Raw genomic sequence first — 27,348 nt, 5'->3', positions numbered from 1 at the left:
TTTCTCCCTGATATCTAAACTATCTGCATAATAAAGGTGAATTAAAAAAATGTTCTGACAGAAGTGAAATGTAATATTTAGAGCTTCCAATTAATTTAAATAATTTAAAATTTTTTATTCAGGGGACTGAGTAACTATTTTCAGAATAGATAATATGATTTTTCTTATGAGCACAGTTACTCACCGGGTTTTTACTTCCTGCTTGGCCTACTGTGGCTCTCCAGTTTTTCTGAGTAAAATCCAGAATGCTCCCAATATTCTATGAGGTCTGTCTTCCCTTGTCATACGAACACTCTCCCATGACCTTTCCTTCTGCCTTCAGTCAATCAGTCTCTCTCCCTCCTTCCCTCTTCCCTCCTCCATTTTCCCACCTGAACTTACCACACAGCCTCACACCTCAGAGCCTTTGCACCAGCTGCCCCCCTGTCTAGATCACCCCTGCCTTAGACATCTAGAAGTCTTGCTTCTTTCACCTCCTTCAAATTTCTGCTTAAATGTCATCTCAGAGCAGTCCAACCATCCCGTTTAAAATTACAATCTCTCTTACATTCTCAATCCATCTAGTTTTTTGTAGCACTTATCAACTTCTTGGAGACAGGGAAGGCCACCCACTCCAGTATTCTGGAGTTCAGTATTCTGGAATTCATGGAGAATTCCATGGACTGTATAGTCCACGGGGCCACAAAGAGACATGACTGAGTAACTTTCACTTTCTATCAGCTTCTACTATATCATATAACTCATTTGTTAAATATGTTTATTGTTCATCTTCTGTCTCCACCCTCCCCAAAAGAATTTAAATCCCATAGGCTTGGAAATCTTTGCTTTTTTCCTGTTTCCCAAGCACCTGTATAGGAGGTGGTCAATGAATAGCTGTCTGACACCAGGACTTTCCTGGTGGTCCAGTAGTTGAGAATCCGCTTGCCAATGCAGAGGACGTGAGTTTGATCCCTGGTCAAGGAGGATTCCACACGCCTCAGGGCAACCAACCCCTGTGCCACAGCTACTAAAGCCCGAGCGCTGTAGAGCCTGTGCTCCACAAGAGAAGCCGCCGCAATAAGAAGCTAGCTCACAACTACAGAGTGGGCCCCGCTCACTGCAACCAGAGAAAACCCATGCACAGCAACACAGACACAGAACATCCAAAAGTAAAACTTAAAAAAATTTTTAAATAAGTAAAATAAAATTCTACTTTTTAAAAATACGGAGACATCTGCTTCAGGCTTGGGACAATTCTGCACTAATGTACTCAGGATATGCTGGAGCCTACTCACACCAGTCTGCACCTCTTTCCAGCTCCTCCTCTGGTTACATCATGCTGGTAGTTGGGAATCAGTGATGGTCGGAGTATTTACATCATAGAACTGGCAAGGTTTACAAATCAGAGCCTTTTTTTTTTTTCTTCATCCTCAGGAGAGCTGGATGGTAAACAGTTACCAGCACACCGCCTCGGCCTAACATTGTGAAAAATATTATGAGAATTGCTAAGTTTTAGCTGAGAGAATTGATCAATCAGAACTTATCTCATCTGGCCTGCTTTGCTCCTCAGACGCTAAATACCACTGAACACAAACACCATACTCTTGTCAGGGTTGGTGTGACGGTATGTATCTGTTATCACTACCAAGAAGAGCAGTGGATTAAACATGGTGACACTCTAACAATGTATGTGATCTACTGCTCAATCTATATTGAGGACACAAATAAAAGTGTGTAGGTTCTCCATTTGAATAATTCCTCAGTTTAACTCTTTTGCAGAATTTAACAGCACAACCATCAACTTGATATTAGATTTTAGTTTAGTTGAAATGTTTGACAAGCCCCAAGCACTGTGATAAGAAATGAAGACACTAAGGCTAATAAAACATGTCTCTGGTCCTAAGGTGCCCAGTCTATGGAGAGAAAAATACAGATAATGCTAAGATACTTCAAGATATAGACACACACAAATAATCAAAATGATTCATTCTTGTTGTCACCTGCAATTTTTTCATTTTTCCAAAAAAATTAAAAAATCAATATAATATCATAAAATACAAGCCTAGGGATGAAAATTTTGATATAATGCAAATGGTCACTGGATCCTACCTTTGGTTCATCTCCTGAAGGGGTTAGGCTAACATTCATATCTTCTGGTGTTGTTGGAGGAATGGAGGAGAAGAAAAAGTAGGGAAGGACCAGGAAGTGGAACCACCCCAACACACATGGCAAGGAGGCAGAAGATGGATCATAATAACTCTGGCACCGTATTTTAGAATCAGATCAAAGGAAGCAAGCATCAACTAACCAGGAGACTTCCGGAAACTGAGCTGAATGCAGAGACCCAGAATGAGAGTGACCCTGTGCTTCAGCTTGCTCAGGACTATCCTGATTTACACCTGTTCCCCTAGTACTGGTCTGGTTCAGCATTTGTATGAGATAAAAGTCAATCAGCTTAGATCATTAATAATCATCCTGAGAAATATTAAGACAGAGCAGACATAGACCATTGGGTGGTACCAGATGAACCCGCACTTACCCCTGGAAACCCAAGCCAGTTAGCCTAGTTGTCTCTTTAACTTTGCAGCAACATGATACTATATACCAATCCAAAACCCCATCTACTGTGGAAAGCTGGAATATATAATGGATGCCATCTGCTGTCTTTTATCTTCCGATACACCTCTCTTCTCTATGTGAAATACGTCCACACACACCCACGCTGACCCAGCCTGAGAAGTAGCACTCAACAGCATCCCCAGTTCTAGGTCTTTTCTCCATAAGCCTAAAAGTGCTGGGCCATCTTTCTGGCCTCGTCTGGAGACCCTGCCTCAGAATGAAGCCAATAAAAAGATATGAGACAGGACACCAGGGCATGAAACAGTAAGCTGGTGGTGATGGATTTACTACAGAAGTAAGGCTGGAGCAGATGATGATATAGCTTTTAATCTTTATTTTTTTCCAAAAATGAACCTTATCCAAGATTCTACATTTTTCTCACAACTTTATTCTGAAGAAGGTACTACATAGCTCTCAGAATTGACCCACTCATTTCTACAGCTGCTGCCTCTCATTTCAGACCCCCATCATCTCTCAGCTGGAGTTTTGCAATAATCTCCTTAATGGTCTATCCATCACCACTGTCCACCCCACTACCTCTTACCCTATACTCCTCAGAGTTACCAATGTGATTTATTCAAAATTCAGATACAGCTCTTCCTTGACTTATGATGGAACTACATCCTGATAAATGCATAGTAAACTGAAAATATCTTTAAGTACAAAGTACACTTAATAGAAAACCATACTCAATATTTTGTGCTAACTTATAAGGGAAAAAAAATCTGAAAAGGAATATATATATGTATATAACCAAGTTGGGCTTCCTAGTGGTGTTGCTAATGGTAAAGAACCTGCCTGCCAATGCAGGAGACATAAGAGACATGGGTTCTATTCCCTGGTTGGGAAGATCCCTTGGAAAAAATGGCAACCTACTCCAGCATTCTTGCCTGGAGAATCCCATTGACAGCAGAGCCTGGCAGACTATCCATGGGGTCACAAAGAGTTGGACACAACTGAGAAAAATCACTGAAGATAGTGGTTGCAGCCATGAAATTAAAAGACAGTTACTCCTTGGAAGGAAAGTTATGACCAACCTAGATAGCATATTCAAAAGCAGAGACATTATTTTGCCAACAAAGGTCCGTCTAGTCAAGGCTATGGTTTTTCCAGTGGTCATGTATGGATGTGAGAGTTGGACTGTGAAGAAAGCTGAGTGCCGAAGAATTGATGCTTTTGAACTGTGGTGTTGGAGAAGACTCTTGAGAGTCCCTTGGACTGCACGGAGATCCAACCAGTCCATCCTAAAGGAGATCAGTCCTGGGTGTTCTTTGGAAGGACTGATACTAAAGCTGAAACTACAATACTTTGGCCACCTCATGTGAAGAGTTGACTCATTGGAAAAGACTCTGATGCTGGGAGGGATTGGGGGCAGGTGGAGAAGGGGATGACAGAGGATGAGATGGCTGGATGGCATCACCGACTCGATGGACAGGAGTTTGAGTAAACTCTGGGAGTTGGTGATGGACAGGGAAGCCCGGCGTGCTGCGATTCATGGGGTCTCAAAGAGACAGACACGACTGAGCGACTGAACTGAACTGAGCAACTAACACAACAACATCTAAACCTTCCAAACATCATAGTTTGGCCTGCTGCTGCTGCTAAGTCACTTCAGTCGTGTCCAACTCTGTGCGTCCCCATAGATGGCAGCCCACCAGGCTCCCCATCCCTGGGATTCTCTAGGCAAGAACACTGGACTGGGTTGCCATTTCCTTCAATGCATGAAAGTGAAAAGTGAAAGTGAAGTCGCTCAGTCGTGTCCGACTCCTAGCGACCCCATGGACTGCAGCCCACCAAGCTCCTCCATCCACGGGATTTTCCAGGCAAGAGTACTGGAGTGGTGTGCCATTGCCTTTGACCTTAAAAGTGCTCAGAACACTTACATTAGCCTACAGTTGGAGAAAATCATCTAACAAAGCCTATTTTATAATAAAATGTTTAATATCTCCTGTAACTTACTGAGTATTCTACTGAAAGTGAAAAACAGAATGGTCATATGGGTCCAGAATGATTATATGGATACAGAGAGGTTGCAAGTGTGTAGGTTGTTTACCCCTGTGATCACATAGATGACTGGGGGCTTCTGCTCAACACCACTGCCCAGCATCATAAGGGAATGTGCCTGCTTAGTCGCTCAGTTGTGTCCAACTCTTTGCAATCCCACGGACTGTAGCCCACCAGGCTCCTCTGTCCATTGGGATTCAGGCAAGAATAGAGGAGTGGGTTGCCATACTTTCCTCCAGGGGATCTTCCCAACCCATGGATTGAACCCATGGCAGGTGGATTCTTTACTGGCTGAGCCTCCAGGGAAGCCTATCATAATGCATACTGCTTGCGTTGGAAAAGATCAAAATTCAAAGTACGGTCTCCATGGAATATGAATTGCTTCCCAGGTGGCTCAGTGGTAAAGAATCTGCCTGCCAATACAGGAGATGGGGGTTCGATCCCTGGGTTGGGAAGAATCCCTGGAGAAGGAAATAGCAACCCACTCCTGTATTCTTGCCTGGAGAATCCCATGGATAGAGGAGCCTGGCGATCTCCATGGGGTCTCAAAAGAGTCAGACACAACTGAGCGACTAAACAACAAAGTGTTTTGGGTTGAACCATCGTAAGTTGGGGGTCATCTGTTTATACCACTCTCCACACTGGCTCTCCATGCCTGTTGGAGCATGGAGGTAAAATTCTGCAGGGACTCACAGAGCTGCCTCCTGTCCGTCTCCCCACATGTACCAGCCTCTTTTGTAACCACAACCCGTCTATTCTCCAAACTCCAAGCCCACACAACTGCCTACTCTGAAGCCTTCATATTTCCACGCCCTGCTCAACTACTCCAGCTACACAGAACACTCACTCCTCTCTCATCTCAGTTGTAGAACTACCCCTTCATGTAAACCACATGACCTCCAAGGCCCCAGAGGTGGAATTTAACACGTCTGTCCACTTGTCACACCTTACTGCCTTACTTGTCAGTGTGTGTCTTTCTCTAGGGTTAGACCTAAACCTTTTGAGGGTAAGTCTCTCCCTGGGACTAACTTTCTTGCTATACCCCCTTCGCCTCCTCAGCCCACCCTCACACCTCTTATCTCCACTCAGGGGGATGTATTTCTTTACACCATGGGTTCCTCAGCTCCTCCTCAGGGAAATCTTTGGTTCTCATGTTTAGTTAAGGCTAGGTGATAATGAGAGCAAAGCACTATTATCTTGAATCTGTGAGACAGTTATTATTAATCTTTTCTTTTACCAGAACAGAACAATTAATCTTACAGAATTTTCTCATACAATTTCCACAGCTCCAGGATATGCCATTTTACATTATGAAAACAATTCCTTTTGGCCCTTCAATACCCAATGGACTATAACCTGAGTCACTATTAAACAATGCTGAGAGAGAAGCACTTTCCCAAATGGGTTTATCTGTTCCATGGTGAACAATTACAGATATGAGGCTAAAATAAAACATGTAAAAGTAATTAATTATTTGAAGCTAGAGTTAATTCTAGGTTATAAATGAATCTTTTATTATAAAAATAATTGACTTTCTTTTTTTTTTCTTTTTGGTCGTGCCTGGCTTGTGGGATCTTCATTCCCCAATCAGGGATTCAAGGTGGCAGTGAAAGTGCAGAGTTCTAACCACTCGACTGCCAGTGAATTCCCACTATTTTCTTAATACAAAATAGCTTCAACCACCACTTTAAAATCAATCAGCTTTTCTTCCTGAGTTCATTAAATTTGCATTGTTTATTTTTTGATAGAAGAAACATAATTTTTCACAGACATAGAAAACAAACTTATGCTTACCAAAGGGGGTAGTGTGGTGGGGGATAAAATGGAAATTTGAGATTAACTGATACATACCACTATTTATAAAACAAACAGCAAGGACCTACTGTATAACACAGAGAACTATTTGAACACATCATAATAATCTATAAGGAAAAGATTCAGAAAAATAATCTATGTAACTGAGTCTCTGTGCTATATACCTGAAACTAACATGATATTGTAAATCAACTATGCTTCAATTAAAAAAAAAAGATGTAAAAAAGAATTTTTTGGGTCACATTTGCTGATATATAATTTATATACTGTAAAATTTATATTTAGGTGTACAGTTCTATGAAAGATGACAAAAGATACAATTTTGAAGAATCAAGAATATCTCCCTTATTCCAAAATGTTCCCTTATGCTCTTTCCATCATTCTTCTCTCACTCTCAGCCCCTATCAACCACTAATCAGTTTCTCTTCCTATAATTCTGTCTTTTGCAGAATGTCACATAAATGAAATCACATAGTTTGTAGCTTTTTTTTTTTTTAACTCGGCATAATTATTCTGAGATGTATTCATCTTACTGCATGAATTACTTCAGTAATTCATTTCTTTTTGCTGCTGAGTAGTATTCCATTGTATGCTGTAACTGAATTTCTTCATCCATTCTCCTACAGATAGACACTTTGTTTCCAGTACATTTTAGTGACTGTGACTAAAGATGCTGTAAGTATTTGCACAAAACACAGGTTTTCGTGTGGACATACGCCTCAATTTCTCCTTGATTAATACTTAAGAGTGGAATTACTGGGTCTCACAGTAAGTGACTGTTTCCAAGCAGCAGCCAACTGTTTTCCAACATCGTTGGACCATTCTGCACTTCCACCAGCAGCCTACCAGAGTTCCCGTTGTTCTATGTCCTCGCCACCATTTGTTTGTTTTTTCAATTTCATCATTTTAATAGGTGCATAGTGATACCACGTTGTGGTTTTGAATTTTATTAGTTTCAATCCCTTGATTTGAATACTGTTAGAGTCATTGAGTCAAGTCTAGCGATTTTTCATACAAAAAATTCTCAGTCCGTTGTGACTGTGGGACCAGAAAGAACTTATAGTGCCAAACATGTGCACCACTGAGTTTTAAAAAACATTTTTTATTCTTATTATTAAGAATAGCTATTCTCTTTTTCCATAAAGAATAACCCTGTTTCACAGCATGTAAAAAATTTACAGTAAAAGCAACAAATATTTATTGCACTAAGGCAATGGCACCCCACTCCAGTACTCTTGCCTGGAAAATCCCATGGACGGAGGAGCCTGGTAGGCTGCAGTCCATGGGGTCGCTAAGAGTCAGACACGACTGAGCGACTTCACTTTCACTTTTCACTTTCATGTATTGGAGAAGGAAATGGCAACCCACTCCAGTGTTCTTGCCTGGAGAATCCCAGGGACGGGGGAGCCTGGTGGGCTGCTGTCTGTGGGGTCACACAGAGTTGGACACGACTGAAGTGACTTAGCATAGCATAGCATACTCTGAATAAGGCTATATGCAGAAATCATTGTCTTGTTCCCAATATCCATTCTTCTCTTCCTCCTTAGTAATAGATGCTCTGATTTAGCTGGGTATATGGCTAAGTAGAATAAAGGTTATGTTTTCAGTCTCCCTTGGAACCAACAGTGGCCACATGATGTACAAGTGTCATGTGACAACTACTTGGAACCTCCCTTAAGTGACAGTTGGCCTGTGCCCTTTGTCCCCTTCGTCTTGTCCCTTCCTCCTACCAGATACAGAGCTAAGAAAGCCACCTTAATCCACGAGTTAACCCTGACTATGAGGCCACGCACCAAGGACCAACAAGATAGAAGCAGGGATTCCCTGGCAGTCCAGTGGTTAGGACTCCACACTTACACTTCCTGGGGCCCAGGTTCAGTCCCTGATGGGGGAACTAATATTCTCACAGGCCACACAGCCTAAAAAAAGAAGCAACCTGAGTTCCTGAGAATTTTTTGAACTTTTGGACTTTTAGATGAAAAAAAATTATATCTTGTTGTGGCAGAATGAACAACTGCCCCTAATTCTTTGCTCCTCCCTATACCCCCATCCTTTTCATGGCCTTGTCATGGGCATGTGTCTTGACCCTTTGACTGCAGGCTCAACCATGTGACTTCTTCGTGAGTAGAAACAACAGGGGCTGATTCTGAGACCAGGCCTTATGGGGCCTGCTTGCTGCTTGGTGTCTCTTATTTTACCAGAAGAACAACCCTGGTTAGCCTTGCCCCCACCCCAACCCAAGGAAGAAGGAGGCCATCCCAATCAAACCACAGACCTCAGCGAGTGGCAGAGTTGCCTCAGCTGCCAAACCTGCGAACGATCCCATCAACTTCAGCCTAGGTCAGTCAAAACACAGACAACAACTGTAGAGGATTACTGATTTAAGCCAGTGAGTTAAGCATGGCTTGTTATTTAGGAATGCCTACCTGACTGATACACCTGGGCTTCCTATGTGGCTCAGTGGTAAAGAATCTGCCTACCAAGGAGACTCAGTTCGATTCCTGGGTCAGGAAGATTCTCTGGAGAAGGAAACAGCACCCCCACTCCAGTATTCTTGCTTGGGAAACCCCATGGACAGAGGAGCCTGGTGGGCTCCAGTCCACGGGGTCACAAAAGAGTCAGACACGACTTGGCAACTAAACAATAACAGCTGATACACTCATTCAAGACACTATCATTTTTACCTATTATTCAGAGCCAAAGCAAATCCTAATTAATTTAGATAAAAAGGAGTATAAGATAAAGTCCCAAGTCTTTTAGGAGTGTGCAACCAAAAAGGAAAATAGGCAATCTCTATCAAAATACCAATGACAGTTTTCACAGAACTAGAACAAATTATCTGCAAAATTTGTATGGAAACACAAAAGACTCCAAATTGCCAATCTTGAGAAAGAACAGAAATGGACATGTCACACTTCCTGACTTCAGACTATACTACAAAGCTATGGTTTTGTGGCACAAAAACAGACATGATCAATAGAACAGAATAGAGAACCCAGAAATAAGTCCACGCACTTATAGTCAACTAATCTACAACAAAGGAGGCAAGAATATACCCTGGTGAAAATACTATCTCTTCAATAAGTGGTGCAGGGAGAACTGGACAGCTAACTGTAAAAAATATGAAATTAGAACATTCCCTGACACCTTATACAAAAACAGACTCAAAATGTATTAAAAACCTAAATGTAAGACCTGAAACTATGAAAAAAAAAAAAAACCTCCCAGAATGAAACATAGCAGAACACTTTTTGAAAAACTGTAGCAGTATTTATCTTCTAAGGCAAAGGAAACAAAAGCAAAAACAAATGAGACTTAGTTACACTTAAAAGCTTTTGCACAGCAAAGAAATCCATCAACAAAATGAAAAGATAGCCTACTCAATGGGAGAAAATATTTACAAATGATAATATAACTTACAAATGATATAATCTTTGTGTTACACTGATGATTAGTGATGTTGAGTAATTTTTCATGTGTCTGTTGGCCACTTATATGTCTTCTTTGGAAAAAATGCCTATTCAGATCTTTTGCCCATTTTAAAATCAAGTTTTTTTAATAGAATTTTGTGAGCTGTTCATACATTTTGGATATAAACAAGGTTGACTATGGTTCCAGCCAATCAGATATCTCCTATTTTTCTTCCTCATTTCTTACTTTTTACCCTATAAAGTTTTTGCTTTCCACCCCATTTTCCGGCTTTCCAAAGGAGACTTTGTGAGGTGTTAAAATTTGTTTGTATCACCTAAAATATTTTCTTTAACCATTTAACGCCAGAAACATAAAGCACAAAGATTATAGTTCCTAATTAAATTGAACATCCCCAATTAGCAATGTGCTGCTGCTACTGCTAAGTCACGTCAGTCGTGTCCAACTCTGTGTGACCCCATAGACGGCAGCCCACCAGGCTCCGCCGTCCCTGGGATTCTCCAGGCAAGAACACTGGAGTGGGTTGCCATTTCCTTTTCCAATGCATGAAAGTGAAAAGTGAAAGTGAAGTCGCTCAGTCGTGTCCGACTCTTCATGACCCCATGGACTGCAGCCTACCAGGCTCCTCCACCCATGGGATTTTCCAGGCAAGAGTACTGGAGTGGGGTGCCATTGCCTTCTCTGAAAAAAAAATTCATATAATTCACTAAATACTTATTACGGGCCAGACACTAACCGAAAAACACTTCTGCCAGCATTATTTTTGTTTCATCCTCAAAAACAAACGCCATAATTCGACACCCCCTCCATATTTGTAGGGAAGAGCCATGTTTTTAACTAACGTTCATTCCCCTTAGTTTGGAAACACCACCAGTTTCCTTGAAAGACCCACTTCTCCCTTATACTTACTCCTTGGGGTGTCTCTGGCTCTAGCCTTGGACTCTGGTTCCTTGGTCATACATTTGAAATTTCGTGGCGGTCCCAGATTCCTGGTGGTGCCTTCTGTCCTGGTTTGGCGTTCTCTTCTCATCTAATGCATGGTTCCCACATTAGCCAGCATAAGGATCCCCTGGAAGACGTGTTAAAACCCAAGTTCCTAGACCCCGCCCCCAAAGATTCTGATTGGTAAATTCTGGCTTTCAATTTGCATTTCTAACAAGCTCCCAGCTGATGCTGATGCGGCTGTGGCCTTAGGAACTGAGCTTGTTAACCATATACTAAGGCCCAGAAACTATCTTATTTACAATCCACATTTACCCAAATGGCAACCCACTCCCGTATTCTTGCCTGGAGAATTCCATGGACACAGGAAGTTGGTGGGCCACAGTCCATGGGGTCGCAGAGAATGGACACGACTGAATGACTAACACATACACTCATGGGGAAAAAAAAACAAACACTGAGGCTGACAGTTACCCCATTTTATTGGACCTGGAACTGCCTGACTCCCAAACCCAAGTTCTTTTCTATGCTGGGTTCTCAATCTGATGGCACATTAGAAACACATAAGGAACATTTAATTTACACAAATCTCATCAGACTAAAGGAATCTAGGTCTCTCGGGTGGGTTTGGGCATTTATTCATTGTTTTTACTATTCCCCATGATTCTGATGCATGTAAGACTAAGAGCCACTGTCTCACAGCATTGTTTCTCATATATACCTATTTTTTTAAAATTAGTATTTACTGGAGTATAGTTGCTTTATAAATGCTTCCACTGTACAGCAGGTGAATCAGCCATATATTTACATGTATTCTTTCCCTTTTGGGCTTTTCTATTCAGGTCACAGCAATGCATTAAGCAGAGGTCCCTGTGCTATACAATAGGTTCTCATTAGTTAACTATTTTATGTAGTATAACTATATATTTTATCTAGTACTGATAACATGGTATCAGTGCTATATATGTGTCAATCTCAATCTCCCAATTCCTCCCACCTGTGTGGCAGTCCTAACACAGGTTGGAAAAGAATTTTCAGACACAGAATATTGCAGAAAGGATTGAGTTTATTAAGAACAAAGAGCAGAAATAATGTGGGCACTGCTGGTGCAGTGGGCTGACACCTCCTGACAGGCCAGGGAGAGTCGATGTTTTTCCTGGATTCCTTGAGGCTGCCAATTTTTATAGCCTCAAGCCAAAGAAAATTCCTGCTGGCAGATTGGCATTACGTGATTGGTTATGGTAATAGGGTGAGTACCAGGATGAGAATTTTTGCCTAATTTGGGGTCAGGAAGCTGGCTGGTAAGGATAGGGGAGGGGGGTGGGGCGGCAGGGGGGTGGTATTTTGAGCAACAGTTACAAAGGGGTTTGCTCAGTTCCAGAGGTGGGCTCCTCTGGAGCCCTCTGGTTTGTTCTTGGCTCCATGTCTGTGGCCTTGGCGCAGGACTCCGTATCACCACCATCCTTTTCCCCTTGGTATCCATATATTTGTTCTCTATGTCTAGAAAAACACTAAAGGTGATCTTACTCGCAAAGCAGAAATAAGAGACGCAATCATATATACCTATTTCTGAATTCCCTTTTCCTTTTTCGGTTTTAGCAGAATCACTTTCTTCTCCTTTTGTTACCTCTCCAAAGTCACCCCTAAAATTTCAGATGGTCTGGAGTGTGTTTAGCCAGAGCACAGTAGGGACCAGGTACATGATGACAGGACATTACATCCAGAGACTAAAATGCTTTCTCACTGCAGAGAGGAATAATGAGGAATGGTATGAAAACTGTCTTTTCAGAATGTCAGAGCAGAGTGTGTATGAGTGCGAAGGATAATGACACAGTTGGAAGGCCACTGAATCAGACAGCACTGTTGAATGTGGTTAGATGGATGTTTCCTTATAATAGGCTTTTCTTTTGGTTGACAGAGATGGAAAGGAAAGATAGTGTATCTTTGTCCTCTGGGAAGTCCTGATGACCTCTGAGAAACGGAGTTCCAGAATTGATGAAGGGGCCCCATGGGTAGTCACGCACTGCAACCACACTTGTTCTAACAAAGAATGTGTCTTATGTGCAATGAAGTGGACACTCTCAATACCCCCAATATGTACCCATTGTCATTTTACCACAATCGGAATAATTCATAACACAGTGAAGAGAGAAGTAGTCAATGATTTTAGAAGCATATGAAATAAACAATTTTTCAGTTAGGATACATGATATTTTGCCAATCAAACGTATTTCTAAGTATTTCTTCCCTTTCACCAAAATATAAGATTCTTTTTTCTAACAACTGGTTATTTCCAAATAGCAAAGTGCTCAAGGAATAAAGTTTGGAGCTATGTATGTGCTATGCGCTGTGCTGTGCTGAGTCACTCAGTCACATCCGACTCTTGCAACCCCATGGACTGGCCCATCAGGCTCCTCTGTCCATGGGGATTCTCCAGGCAAGACTGCTGGAGTGGGTTGCCATGCCCTCCTCATGTATGTGCTACATTGGCAAGCAAATTTAAACAGTCCCTATTTTGTCACACAATAAAGAAACAGTGTGATACTGACAGTCATGAGTTAGGAAGGCTAGAGACCCTGGAATACGGGTGATTAAAATAATAGAGTTCATTCCATCCAGTTTGATTCATTCATTCATTCACTCACTCACTCAACATTTAGTAAGGACCTAGGTGCTAGAAATGACATCAAGCACTACTGGAAAACAAGGGTAAAATAAAACCGTCGTCTTTGAACTTTAATCAAAGAAAAGCCTGGTGATAACTAGCGTGTAAAGGTACTTTATGAGGAATCGATGAGACATACAAACCCTAGTAGTTCCCTGGTGGGATAGTGGATAAGAATCCACCTGTCAATGCCGAAGATACGGGTACGACCCCTGATCTGGGAAGATTCCACATGTCAAGGGCCAGTAAAGCTTGTGTGCCACAAATACTGAGCCCGCACTCTAGAGCCGTCAGGGTGCAACTCCTGAGCCCACGTGCTGCAAGTGCTGAAGCCTGTGTGCCTAGAGTCTGTGCTCTACAGCAAGAGAAACCACTGTAATGAGAAGCCTGTGCACTCCCACGAAGGGTAGCCCCCGACTCGCAACAACTAGAGAAAGCCTGCGTGTAGAAACAAAGACCCAGTGCAACCAAAAATTAACTTACTTTTAAAAAAACACTGAATTATTCTAATCAGGGATGCTACCTACCTGCCCAGATGTCTGGGCTTGCCATCATTCTAACAGGCACAAACATGGACAGCATATGCTAATAACAAATATGACTCTTCTAAACATCCATGCGATTCCCAGATAATTTCCTTTCATGGCCTGCTCTTCCTGAATACAGAAAACTTCCTAAGTGCCAGTATGGACATTGTTACATCACACAGCTAAACAGCACCACGCTCATATTGCTCACCATGTAAAATACTGACATTTGCTAATTCGGTTTTGGAGATTAAATATTTCATTACCTAGGGATTATCATTTTCACATCAAGTTAAACAAAGTATCATTGTACAACAGTTACAGAAAATGATGATCATTTGGAAGATGTACCTTTTCAGGATTTACTACCTGTGGAAAGGTTTAGATAATTTGTAACTTTTTGACAACTGAAAGGAACAGATGGTATTTTTCTGACTGCATCAGGGAGTGGCTAATGAGCATGAGCAAACTGGCAGAGAGCCACTTCGGATTCATTTCTAGGACAAAAAGAAATGAAACATTACCACCCAAAGAGCTTGCTGGTAATTTTTTTTCCTTTAAAGAAACTGGAAACAATTCATACATTTTTTTTTCTTCTTCTTTAGCTGCTCCTTTAAAATATTCAGAGCACAGAAATATATTTTGTTCAATTCACTTGGTTGTATGACTAATTCATGAATAAAAAGTATGTATTGTACACCTGTTGTTCAGTCGCTGAGTTGTCTTCAACTCTTTTACAACCCCATGGACTACAGCCCACCAGGCTCCTCTGTCCAACTGTAGTGGGTTGCCATGGCCTACTCCAGGGGATCTCCCTGAACTGGGGATTGAACTTGAGTCTCCTGCATTGGCAGGTGGATTCTTTATCAGAGTCATTGTATGGTAAAGAATGTACCACTGGATGTACCACTGGGAAGTCCACTGTATACTTTTGTGCAATACTTTTTAACAGTTTTACTGAGATATAATTCACATAGCACAATTCACCCATTTAAAGTGTACAGATTCAAGGATTTAATATGCCCACACTGTTGTACATCTAATCACCATAATCAACTGTAGAATATTTCATTACTCCAAAATCCTGTACCCCTTGCCTCCATCCTCTCACCTTTTCCAGCCCCTAGGTATCTACTTTGCCTCTATAGATTTGCCCATTTTTAACATTTCATATAAATGGAATCATACACTATATGATCCTTTGTGACTGGTTTCTTTCACTTAGCGTATTTCCAGATTCATTCATGTTGTAGTATGCATAGGTATTTCTTTTTATTGCCAAATAAATTATATGGATATTTATATATATATATCACATTTATCCATTATCAGTTAATGCACATTTGGGTTGTCTTCACTTTTTGGTATTACGAATAATCCTGCTATGAATTTTTATGTTCAAGTTTTGTGTGGGCACATGCTTTCATTTCTCTTGGGGATATACCTGGGAAAGAATTGCTGGATAATACGATAATGCTATGTTTAAGCATTTGAGGGATTGCCAAAGCAGCTGCACCATTTTACACTCTCACGAGCAATGTATGTGGGTTCCAATTTCTCCACATCCTTAACAACACTTGTTATTTCCTGTCTGTGTGATTATAACCCATCCTAGTGAACGTGAAATGGCATCTGATTTCCATTTGTCTTTTCACTTTCACAATGATTTTATTTGGGCTATTTTTATATGGGAGAAGAAGGTTGTGAAAACTTCTCATTATCTTTAAAGATTATCCTCATATTCAGATGTGATTTTTTTGCCTGATCCCTCCTCACCTCTCTTTATAATAGTGTCCCATTTTTCCTTTGAGGAGGACTAAACCTTATCCAATCTCAGTCTATACAATTTGAGTAGAGCTGACCCCTTCACCTCTAGCTCCAGAATGAACACCTGAATCAGGCCTGGCTAATTGGAACCCTTAGACTGGGGACTAGTTGGGAGAGAAAAACCACACCAGTCATGTGAAAGAGATAATTTAATACAAACACATATTAATCAGGTATCAAGTTGTTAACCAGGACACTAAACAGTAGAAAGAGAACCCTAAAAATTCTGGAGGTAGCAACTGCAGGAACCAACTTCTGCCCTTAAAGCAAGGGGATAGAGTGAAGAGGTTAGAATTATTAAAACAGGACTTCCCTGGTGGCCCACTGGATAAGAATCCATCTGCCAATGCAGACTGGGGACATGAGTAAATCTCCAGTCTGGGAAGATTCCACATGCCTCTGAGCAACTAAGCCTGTTTATCACAATTGCTGAAGCTCTCGCACTCTAGAGCCCACATGCTGCAACTACCGAAGCTTGCGCTCTACAATGAGAGAAGCCACCGCAACGAGAAGCCCACACATCTCAACAAAGAGTAGCCCCTGCTGGCCACAACTGGAGAAGGCCCACACAAAAAGCAGCAAAGACCCAGAACAACCAAAAAAAATTTTAAGAAATTTTAAAGATTATTAAAACAGAACACGGAGAAGGAGCCCTTGGAGCTGAAACAGCTGAGAAGGCAAACTCCAATGTCTCTCAGCTCAGAATGGGCTCCAGCCAGCTAGTGCCGGCTTTCTGGTCAGGGGTAAGGGGTGCAGGCAAGAAACTGCAGCAGCTAGAGTGAAGAAGTGGCACTCTCAAGAACCCCAGGCACTCAAGGAGTCTATAGTAAGTTCACAGGAAGAAGCACACCCTTTCTTCTTCCATGCTCCTTCCAGGTCCTGCCTTAGTGCCCCTCATTGGCAGAATCTAAGAGAAAACTGCCACCAGACAACTGTGGTTTGCAAAGCTCCAGCGCCACAATACAGAGCACAGAAAGGTGGACTTGGAGCTGCCTCACCTTTGGCTACTCAGCATTCATGTGTACCCTTCTTTACACTTTAAATTTTCATACAATAATTCAACAACTCCCAGTTGTATGATGCAACTGTCCTTCATACAAAAGAAGTTATTCTCACACTTCACAAAATCAGAAGATGCAAAATACTAATGGTCATTGCAGCTACACAGGCTATGCTAATTACCCCTTAATTTCAATCTCAGTCCCAGCTGAAATTCTGTTACCAAAAGATTAAATGGTAAAGTTAATCTCAAATAAGAAAAACTTGTAGTGGGTGGGAGAGCAAGGGCCTGGGAGTTTGGGGTTAATAGATGGAAACTATCACATATAGAAAGGATAAGAAACAAGGACCTAATGTATAGCAGATGGAACTATAGTCAATATCCTGGGATAAACCATAATGGAAAAGAATATTAAAAAAGAATGTATATATGTGTATAACTGAGTCACTGCTGTACAGAAGAAATGAATACAACACTAAATCAACTGTACTTCATTAAAAAATAAATTTAAAAAACATGTAAAAATTAATTAGGAAAAGGAAGAGATAGTATTATGTGAATGTATGATTCTTTTATATATATATTGTACATTTATACATAATGTATATGCACATATATTTATATATGTATAACATTTATATAATGTATGCTACTGCTAAGTCACTTCAGTCGTGTCCGACTCTGAGCAACCCCATGGACTGCAGCATCCTAGGCTCCTTCGTCCATGGGATTTTCCAGGCAAGAGTTATATAATGTATATGTGTATGCATATTATATATACATATACACATATAGTTATTGGGCTTCCCTGGTGGTTCAGATGGTAAAGAATCTACCTGCAATGTAGATCTGGGTTCGATCCTGGGTTGGGAAGATCCCCTGGAAGAGGGCATAGAAACCCACTCCAGTATTCTTGCCTGGAGAATCCCCATGGACAGAGGAGCCTGGTAGGCTGGCTACAGAGTCGGATACGACTGAGCGACTAAGCACATATAGTTCTAGATACATACACACATAACAAGAAAGAAAATACTCATAGCTGTTAGAGGCACAATTTATGTAACTGGTCACAAGGTCATATTTGATATTTTAAACTTCATTATATTAGTTGTTTTGCTACATAACAAACTATTGCAAAATTTATTTGCTTACAACAGCAAACATGTATTTCACATAGTTTCCATGGGTTAAGAACTCATGAGTGACTTAACTGAGTGGTCCTGCCTCACATGAAATCAGCCAAGATGTTAGCTGAGGGCTTCCCTGATGGCTCAGTGTTAAAGAATCTGCCTGCCAATAAAGGAGACACGGGTTCAGTCCCTGATCTGGGAAGATCCCACATGCCGTGAAGCAACTAAGCCCACGTGCACCACAACTACTGAGCCTGAGAACTCTAGTGCCTGTGCTCAGTAACGAGAGAAGCCACTGTAATGAGAAGCCTGCGTGCAACGATCAAAACCCAGTGCAGCCAAACAAAAATAAATGTTTAAAAAAAGAAGCCCCCAAATGACCTGGTGGCAGTCTCATCTTCCAAATTAAGGGAATTATTGTTCTTCCCTTGGTAGAAGCATTTCTCCTTTGGGTACTAGACCCCCCCAAGCCAGCAACGCTCAAAGTTTGAGGGCAAGTAAAAATTCTGAGTGGGTTATAAAACATAATAGTAAGAGGAAGTACTCCGACTTCCATTCTTTAATTTCTGGACCCATATATTCTAGCTATGGAAGTGACACACCATATGTTGACCTCTGGTTCAAATCTTATACTGTGTCTTGTAAGATATTCTTCTAAGAGAATATCCATCCTTTCAAAGTCTTGTCTCCAAAATAGCATTACTTACATAATGACATATTAGAACAAGACCACTTAATACCACAAATTCCTTGATCAGAAGCAGTGTTGACAGAATACCACGTTGGCAAATAAGGCATTTTGTTAAGTGATACTGACATAAGCATAATGGGAAAGAAAAGAAGATTCATATATAGAATAGGCTCTATTCCATTAAGGATAAATTTCTACTCCATCCATGATGGAAAGGATCCAGTGTAATCAACCTGCCACCAGGCAGCTATGACTGGTTCCTTTTAGAAACGGCTGTAGCGCTTTGAAAATACAGGGAATATAGAATCTGAAATCTGGCAAACTTCAGAGAATGCAAAAGCACATGTATTTTATCCCCAACAACACAAGTTGCTAACCTGTAAAGAGGTTCTTAACATTTTCTTTTCCAAACCACAAAATGGATTATATGTGCGTACTCCTACGGCCCACCACTTCCTTCTCTAATTTGTACAGAGAAATAAAGCAAGTAGCACTAGCAATTTTCAGGTGGTGGCAATGGGTAATATTCACTGAAGAACTAGTACAAAGATATGAGATCCTTTTGTTACATTTAGAGTAAACTTTGCCAAGAAAAAATACATATGACTAATCAAAGTTTTAAGATATTAAATGTTTTATAATGCATTGTACTTTTTATATTTTAAAAATTACTATTTTATAAAAATGACTTGACTTTCCCAGCTCACCAACCCACTCCAGTACTCTTGCCTGGAAACTCCCATGGACGGAGGAGCCTGGTAGGCTGCAGTCCATGGAGTTGCTAAGGGTCGGACACGACCGAGCAACCTCACTTTCACTTTTCACTTTCATGCATTGGAGAAGGAAATGGCAACCCACTCTGGAGAATCCCAGGGACGGGGGAGCCTGGTGGGCTGCCATCTATGGCGTCACAGAGTTGGATACGACTGGAGCAACTTAGCAGCAATCAAAATTTTAAGATATTAAATGTTTTATAATGCATAGTACTTTTATATTTTAAAAATTACTATTCATTAAAAATGACTTGACTTTCCCAGCTCACCAGTTCTATTAATAGGCAATCAAACCTTGTTAAAAAGAAAAATACCTAAAATTTATGCATTTGAGAACGTTGAAACAAGTATTATCAGTGTGCATTTCACTTGCTTTATCAGTTTGTCTACATTTAGTAATCTCAACTCTTGTCATTACTGACAAATGTTTTCTCCTCACAAAACTATAGAACTATATTCACCTTTTTCTAGTACTTTCGCTTTCCTTTTAAAAAAATGTTCCCACATAAACAATTTAAACAGAATCATGAAATGACAACAGAAAACACTCACCTGGCTTGAGAGGTAATACAGCCTATGTGGTGCTCCTGGTGTAAAGCTAAAATTCCACTTTCCATCAAAAAAGCATCTCTGAATTCAACTTAGAATATTTCTATAGGAATAAATTTGAATTGTCTCATATTTTTAAAGTCATTTATTTTAGCCATGAATAAGAACTTATTCATGAAGTACTTCATACATGATCATGATATTATAAGGATACAGATTAAGAACCACTATTTGAAGGTATCACAGACTCTTAAGTCAGGAACTACTGATTAATCTAAGAACTTCATACTTCAATCTTACAGTGTAAAAACATTTTAATTTTGGCCTGATTGATGATTGAAACAATTTGGGAGGGGCCTAAAAAAGAAAAGTTAGATTATTCAATTCCTAATTGAACTATTAAGACATTTTAAAAACAATATTTAAAGCCAATCTGAGAGAGTATTATTCCAAGAATGGAAGAGAATTCTTGTCATTGAAGTGAACATGTATACCTGAAAGAAAATCATCCTCTCCACTGGACAAATGGAACTCGAAATGAGTAAAGGGATTTTTCCCCCTAGGGTCTTATAAACAATTAGGAATAGAGAATTCTTTATCTTGCTAGATTATTGGTACAATAAATATAGGTTTAGACACACTGGTTGAGCCTCAAAAAATGTACCTCCTGCACACTCTATGCTCCACCACAGAAGAGGAAACCAAGAAGAATCTAGGCTACAGAATAGATTCTCTGGATAAGGACAGGAAATACCTAGGTGATAGCTGAGGAATATACCTGGCAGAAAATGTTTCCACATTGGAGGTCAGAGAGCTGGCTCCAGAAGTATCACCAGGGGAAAGAAATTACCTGATATTATGGTTTTTCCAGTAGTCATATATACACATGAGAGCTGGACCATAGAGAAGCTGAGCACCAAAGAACTACACCCGTGGCAGATTCATGTTGATGTATGGAAAAATCAATACAATATTGTAAAGTAATTAGCCTCTAATATTAATAAATAAATTTATATTAAAAAGATACTTTCTAATCATGGTGCTGGAAAAGACTCTTCAGAGTCCGTTGGACTGCAAGATCAAACCAGTCAATCCTAAGGGAAATCAACTCTGAATATTCATTGGAAGGACTGATGCTGAAGTTGAAGCTCCAATACTTTGGCCACCTGATGAGAAGAGCCAATTCATTGGAAAAGACCCTGATGCTGGGAAAGATCGCAGGCAAAAGAAGTGGGAGGCAGAGGGTGAGATGATCAGATAGCATCACGGACTCAGTGAACACCAATTTAAGCAAATTCCAGGAGATAGTGAAGGGCAAAAGAGCCTGGTGTTCTGCAGTCCATGGGGTTGCAAAGAGTCAGACATGACTTAGCAACTGAATAACAACAATCATATAAAAAATTATGAGATCCTTTCCAGAATTATTGAATATGGCAAGATCAAGTCAGATGCTAGAAGAAAATAAGCCCATTATTAACTTCTGAAATAACAAAAAAAGTAATATAAGAAATAACGTCAACCACAGCATGCTACTTGGTTCAGTAGTAAATTAAGTTGGTAGTCTTCATAATGAAAATACTGAATTTGGGATGTAAAAATACTGAAATATTAATATACTAGAAAAATGGTTAAGTAAAATAAGCAAAATTTTCACTCTTTCTAGTAGAAAGTTAATAAATAATCAGCAGATCAAAAGATAGCAACATATTCATATTATTTGGAAACATAAAGGTAAATTCTACAACCACTATATAAGTTGCAAGAGTAAGTTGCTTCTGTGAACATGAAAGAAGGATGAGAAGGATTACCTCTTTTTTAGTCACAAGCATTTTGGTACTATAAACCATCTCCACATAATGTTGGAGGGTGGGGGACAGCACTAAGACAGAAAAAGATTAACAGTTTTACATCAAAAAAAAAACCCTCTAAGTTCTGTAAGAAAAGTAAAAATGATTACACCTAAATACATCCACTGGTTTTTAAAAAATAATTTTATAAAGGCTTGTGGGTCAATATTCATTTATAAAAATAAGTACTTTCAGTTTCTAAAAGAAATTTATTTTCATATTTGAAAGTCTTTAAAAGTAACCAAAGGACTTATTACCCTTCTGCATTCTGCTTCTCAGAAAGTACTTTTGAGGTAGATCTGTTTCGGATTCTTTTTCTTTTCCTTTTCTTTTCCGAGGCAGATGAGTTCGTATCCTGTGTTTTTTTCTTTTTCTTCAAACAGCTAAGAGGATTGGGGCCACTTACTTTCTTGCGCTTTTTTCTTCTTCTCTGTTCTGGGTCTTTTACTAAACCCTGTTCCTCTTTGAGTTGCCTGATACTCTGTTTCTCATGCACTGAGACAAGCTGACCGGACTCTACTGCTTTAACAAACGCGATCGTTTTGGGAGAAGGTTTGTCCAAGACTATAGTGTTCTGAATAATAAACATGAGAGGAATTCCAGGCTTTTTCTTTACTTTCATAGACAAATTCTGATCCTATTAAAGAGAAAAATAGAATTATTTAGTTCAAATATAATAATTAGATACCTTAAATAGATTTCTAAGAACTTAAAGAGGACTATACTAAAAATAAAAGATCACCGGTTTTACTTCTCAAATCAGTATGTCCCCCTAACGGTAGTATATTTTATGACAAAAGAAGAAAAACATAAAAACTGAGCACAGTTAAGCATCAACAATGTGAACTGGAATTATCAATATTCTATACTGATCAATATTCTAAGACCACTAATTTTCTAGGACCTCAAAATACAAACTAATGCAACGGCAAATATGTTAAGTGATATCCATCATTCCTACTCTGATACATGTTTCAAGAATGCTCACAGAGATCGAAAGAATAGAAATAAAGTAGGAACTAGCTGACTCAGATTCTTCACTTAGCTCTGCCTCTAACTGTGTAATTTTAATATTCCACAAGCATATTTAAGGAAATCTGTACGTATGTGAACTTATTAATATTCACCCAGAGAGTCTCTCCTCCCCTGCATCCCAGTCTTTAAAAGCCTGAAAGAGTTCCATACTGGTGGTATGGTCTTAAATAATATGAAACACAACTTTCTGAATATATGTATTCATATGTAAATATGAATACACATGAATATATAAATACATATATACATAAATAGTATGAAATATAGACACATGAAAAAACATGTATAAACATAAAATGTAAAATCTTTGCTCTACTTACTTTCCTTTTAAGAGCCCTAAAACATATCATCACATCTCTATGTCAATAATTTTTTATTTAAAAGGATATTTTAGTAATGAAGAAGAAAACCATTATGCTTAATCCATCTAATTTCTTCTAATGACAAATAGCTCCACATAAAGTATAAACAGAGATGATTAAAATTGACTCTGGTTTTAAAACGTGTCACCTGTGTTGCCAGGAAATAATGGTGAGGATTTCCATCTTCCACCATGGAAAGCAGACATTCTGATCCACTCACTGCATTCTTGAAATGGGGACAATTTCGAACCTGGCATTTCTGGGCAATCAGCTTTGCCCCATATAAGTCCTTTCCCAATGTTTCCAACTCTTTTAACACACATCTGGAAAATAAAATGTTATTAGCAGCTCACAATTATAACAGATGCATATCAGTTATTCACATAAAGCAAGTATAAAAAACAATCTCAGTTCTTTTTCAAAAACTACAAGCCATACAGTAACCATTTCACTCTCAAAAGACCTGGAAAAATGCATACACCAAGTAGAAGGAACTTAATGAATAGCCGAAATGTACTGAGCATTTATCATATGCAGGCAGCATGCTAACTGCTCTTGACATAAATTCTCCCTTATCTCAAAACAGCCCTACAAAGTCGGGCAGCTTCCTTTAAAATTATCCTTATTTTAGAACAGCTCATTCTGGGAGATTTCAAGTAACATGCCCAAATTCAAACAACCAAAAGTGGTAGAGTGAAATGTGAATCTAAGTAGTTTGACAACAGATGCCCCAACCAGAGTGCTAAAGGCTTCTGTTTCAAGTACAAATCGATACACCTTTAATTTAAAGTATTTTCAGCTCAGAAAAGTAAACATTCTCAACTCACCAGCTTGTTTAAAAGCAATCACAACTTTCTTTCACTTTGCATTTTCATATTAAGGTGCTGTTTTTCAAACTGTTACCAATGTGTGTGTGCTCAGTGATTCAGTCATGTTCAACTCACCCATGGACTATAGCTCACCAGGCTCCTGTGTCCATAGAATTTTCCAGGCAAAAATACTGGAGTGGGTTGCCATTTCCTACTTCAGAGGATCGTCCTAACCCAGGGGTTGAACCTGCGTCTCCTGCACTGGCAGACGGATTCTTCACAACTTTACCACCTGGGAAGCCTAATTTCTCATCCACAAATCTGAACCTCTTATGGAGGAGTCAAATATTAGCATTTTAATAAGATCCTCAGGTACTTCCTCTATCCCACTTAAAAATTATGAGAAATAGTGAGTCAAAAGGTTCTTCAACCTGAGCCAACCCTTGCCTGTCTCTACCTTGCCTCATCCCTTTTATCATCCCATTTGAAGAGATTTTGCTTTCTACAGTTACCCATTTTGAATGCTATTCTGAATTTCAGGAGTAAATTGGCAAACATTTACTGAATATTTCCCATGGATGGCCTACCATCAGCTCTTCATCAAATTCACTATGTCTAAAATCAAACTACTTTCCTGTCTCCAAACTTCTCCAGGGCTTGCTAATGCTTTGAATTTATTATCTTCTCAGATACCTTGTTTAGAAATCCGAAATCCTATTTGATCTTCGCTTTCTCACTCCCACCTCTACCCTGTCCCATAGGTGGGTAGTTCTATCTCAGCTTGGTATTTACTTCTGTGACATCTCCTTGTAAAACCCTGGGGTTCCTGCCTTTCCTCTCTCCCATTAGTTCTTGACTAGACAACCAAAAAATGGGTTTACCTGTTTTCATTCTCTTGCTTCTCCAACTCACCCCTTACATAGCTGCAGTTATCTTTTCTAGAAGATATTTATCATGTCTAATGCATTTACCTCTTGACACACACCAAGAATTAACAGAACAATATGCTTTAAAATAACCTATCAATAAGGTTAAGGGGGGGTGGGGGAAATAAATGAGTAAGAATAGTCATGTCAATAACTGCAAAAGCTGGGTGGTAGATATTTTGTCATGCTATTCTATTTTTGTGCATGAAATATTCCAGAAGTTCAGAAGCTAAATTCTTTATGGGGAAAAATGGAGCAAAATATAATTTCACCCACTACTTTTCAAACACATGTATATTACAGACTGTATTAAAAATATTAATATTTATGACAGACAGAGCTAAATGGACAAGGTTTGTAGACAAAAGAAATCAACTCTGGAGCACAGGCCATTAGGATCTGGCAGTCCTGAAGGAAAAGGGGATCAAAAATTAAGGATATCTATGTCCCATCTGAAGCTCTCTAACTGGATGAAATCTGTATGAAGTTCTGAATACAGAAAGCTGTTTATGGAGTACTATTAGGTGAGAAGCGGAGAAGGCAATGGCACCCCACTCCAGTACTCTTGCCTGGAAAATCCCATGGACAGAGGAGCCTGGTAGGCTGCAGTCCATGGGGTTGCTAAGAGTCGGACACAACTGAGCGACTTCACTTTCTCTTTTCACTTTCATGCACTGGAGAAGGAAATGGCAACCCACTCCACTCTTCTTGCCTGGAGAATCCCAGGAACGGGGAAGCCTGGGGGGCTGCCGTCTATGGGGTCACACAGAGTCGGACACGACTGAAGTGACTTAGCATAGCATAGCATTAGGTGAGAAGGGCAGGCCATTAATATCATATGCAAAGTAAGAGCCCATTCTTATGTGTGTGTGTGCAAAGAACTGGATGAATGACAGTAGTAAGTCACTGGTGTGGTCTTATAGTCATTTAAAATTTCTTTTTTCACTTTTTAAAGGAAATATTCTACAAACGAAAAAAAAAACTACTATGTTTATGAATAGTAGTTCTTTGTTATGCAGCCTCTATCTTCTTCCCAGCTTCTTTCCTGAGTATACACTGTGCTCTAACCTCTTTCCCTTTCATTTCACAACTTCACTCCTTCGTTCAAGAGTTCTACAAGGGATCTTTCACTCAAAAAATGTCCTTCCCTTCAGAACTGAACTGTGACTGAGCTCAAGTCACTTCCTCTATGAAACCTTCCTTGATTCCACCCTCTCTCTAAACAACCCCACATGGTTTCATCTTACATGCTTCCACACTTTGAGGAAATGGGGAAACTACACTTGGAGTCAAACGTATCAATTAGCGGTTGATTTATGCAACCCACTCCAGTATTCTGGCCTGGAGAATTTCACGGACAGAGAAGCCTGAGAGGATACAGTCCATAGCGTTGCACAGAGTCGGACAGGACTGAACGACTAACACTTTATACACTTAGCTGGCCATTCGGTTTGGGAGATCATCCTGTTCATCCAGTTATCCTCTGGCTAGAGCAGTGCCTGGCATATTGTTGGTGCTCAAAAAAGGCAGCTGAATAAACAGAGGACCTTGCACAAAGTTCTTAACATCGAGTCTGGCCTTATCTTTCTGGGAATCGAAGATGTTACACCATGAGGCAGTTGTGAAGCTTGAAAAATTCTTAAACTGGGAAAAGCTTTGCAAACAACCAGCAACCACTTCGAGAAGATAGGTTTTGAGATACCAATAAACGATCCCCAAATACTATACCTCGTCAGACTTCTATAGCAAATGTATAAGTAGTTACGAGCTTTTTTTTTTTTTTTTTAACAGATGAGTAATTCTAGGCTCAAGAGATTAAATAACTTGCCGGAATCACAAAACCGGTAGCACTGGGGTCGGAAGCCAGGTTGAACTGCAAAGGACATGCGCTTGTCCTCCAGACTAACGACAAGCAAATACCCCCACGACACTACCATCTGTCTACACGGTAGATACTCGCCCACCCTCCTCCGCGTCCCGGCTGAACGGTCAGCTCCTACTGGGCGGGGCGCTTTGCCCCTGCAGGGCTCGCAATGGATGCCTGCGAGCTGCGGCCCGGCTGCTACCGCACTCGCGGGTCCCCCGCGCCTCCACCCGGACCGTCCAGGCCCACCTGGTGGTGCACAGCTGAGTCTCCGCCATGAGGTAGCGGGGCAACTGCTCTCGCAGCTGGATGCGGCCCCGTAGAGCCGCCTGACAGAAAGTGCCGTCCAGCAGTATCTGGTATGGCTCGCGGACTCCAAAATTATTGCGGAAGAAGCCAAGATGCTTCTTCGCATGTTTCTGCCTAGTGATCTTCATGCCTGGCTTCCCGGACCCAGGCCACCCGACCAGGAGGCAGCTTCGAACCAAAAAACTAACCCACGACCGGCAATATCTATTTCCCCGGAAACAAATACCCTTGGCCCCGGAAGCAAAC

At 40.3% G+C, this 27,348-nt stretch overlaps 1 protein-coding gene and 1 long non-coding RNA gene across 2 annotated transcripts in view; both read right to left on the bottom strand.

Annotated features, from left to right (window-relative positions):
- LOC138990749 (uncharacterized) overlaps nt 1–10,892 on the bottom strand; it is an 86,832-nt gene extending 75,940 nt beyond the window's left edge. Inside the window, exon 1 of the long non-coding RNA XR_011466850.1 lies at nt 10,756–10,892. This is a non-coding gene — a long non-coding RNA (uncharacterized lncRNA). The remainder of the gene's footprint in view (nt 1–10,755) is intronic.
- Nucleotides 10,893–21,923: 11,031 nt separating this feature from the next.
- UTP23 (UTP23 small subunit processome component) lies at nt 21,924–27,320 on the bottom strand. The gene is made up of 3 exons (XM_005897248.3): nt 27,043–27,320; nt 23,343–23,517; nt 21,924–22,434 (listed from the first exon to the last, which is right to left on the bottom strand). Exons 1-3 carry the CDS (start codon nt 27,228–27,230, stop codon nt 22,051–22,053), a joined length of 747 nt encoding a protein of 248 aa, XP_005897310.1. The 5' UTR covers nt 27,231–27,320; the 3' UTR covers nt 21,924–22,050.
- Between the last annotated feature and the right edge of the window lie 28 nt (nt 27,321–27,348).

Source organism: Bos mutus, chromosome 14 (genome assembly GCF_027580195.1).
Source record: "Bos mutus isolate GX-2022 chromosome 14, NWIPB_WYAK_1.1, whole genome shotgun sequence".
NCBI classification, from domain to species: Eukaryota; Metazoa; Chordata; class Mammalia; order Artiodactyla; family Bovidae; genus Bos; species Bos mutus.
The sequence above is the reverse complement of the archived record's forward strand: the minus strand, read 5'-3'. Positions and strand labels throughout refer to the sequence as shown.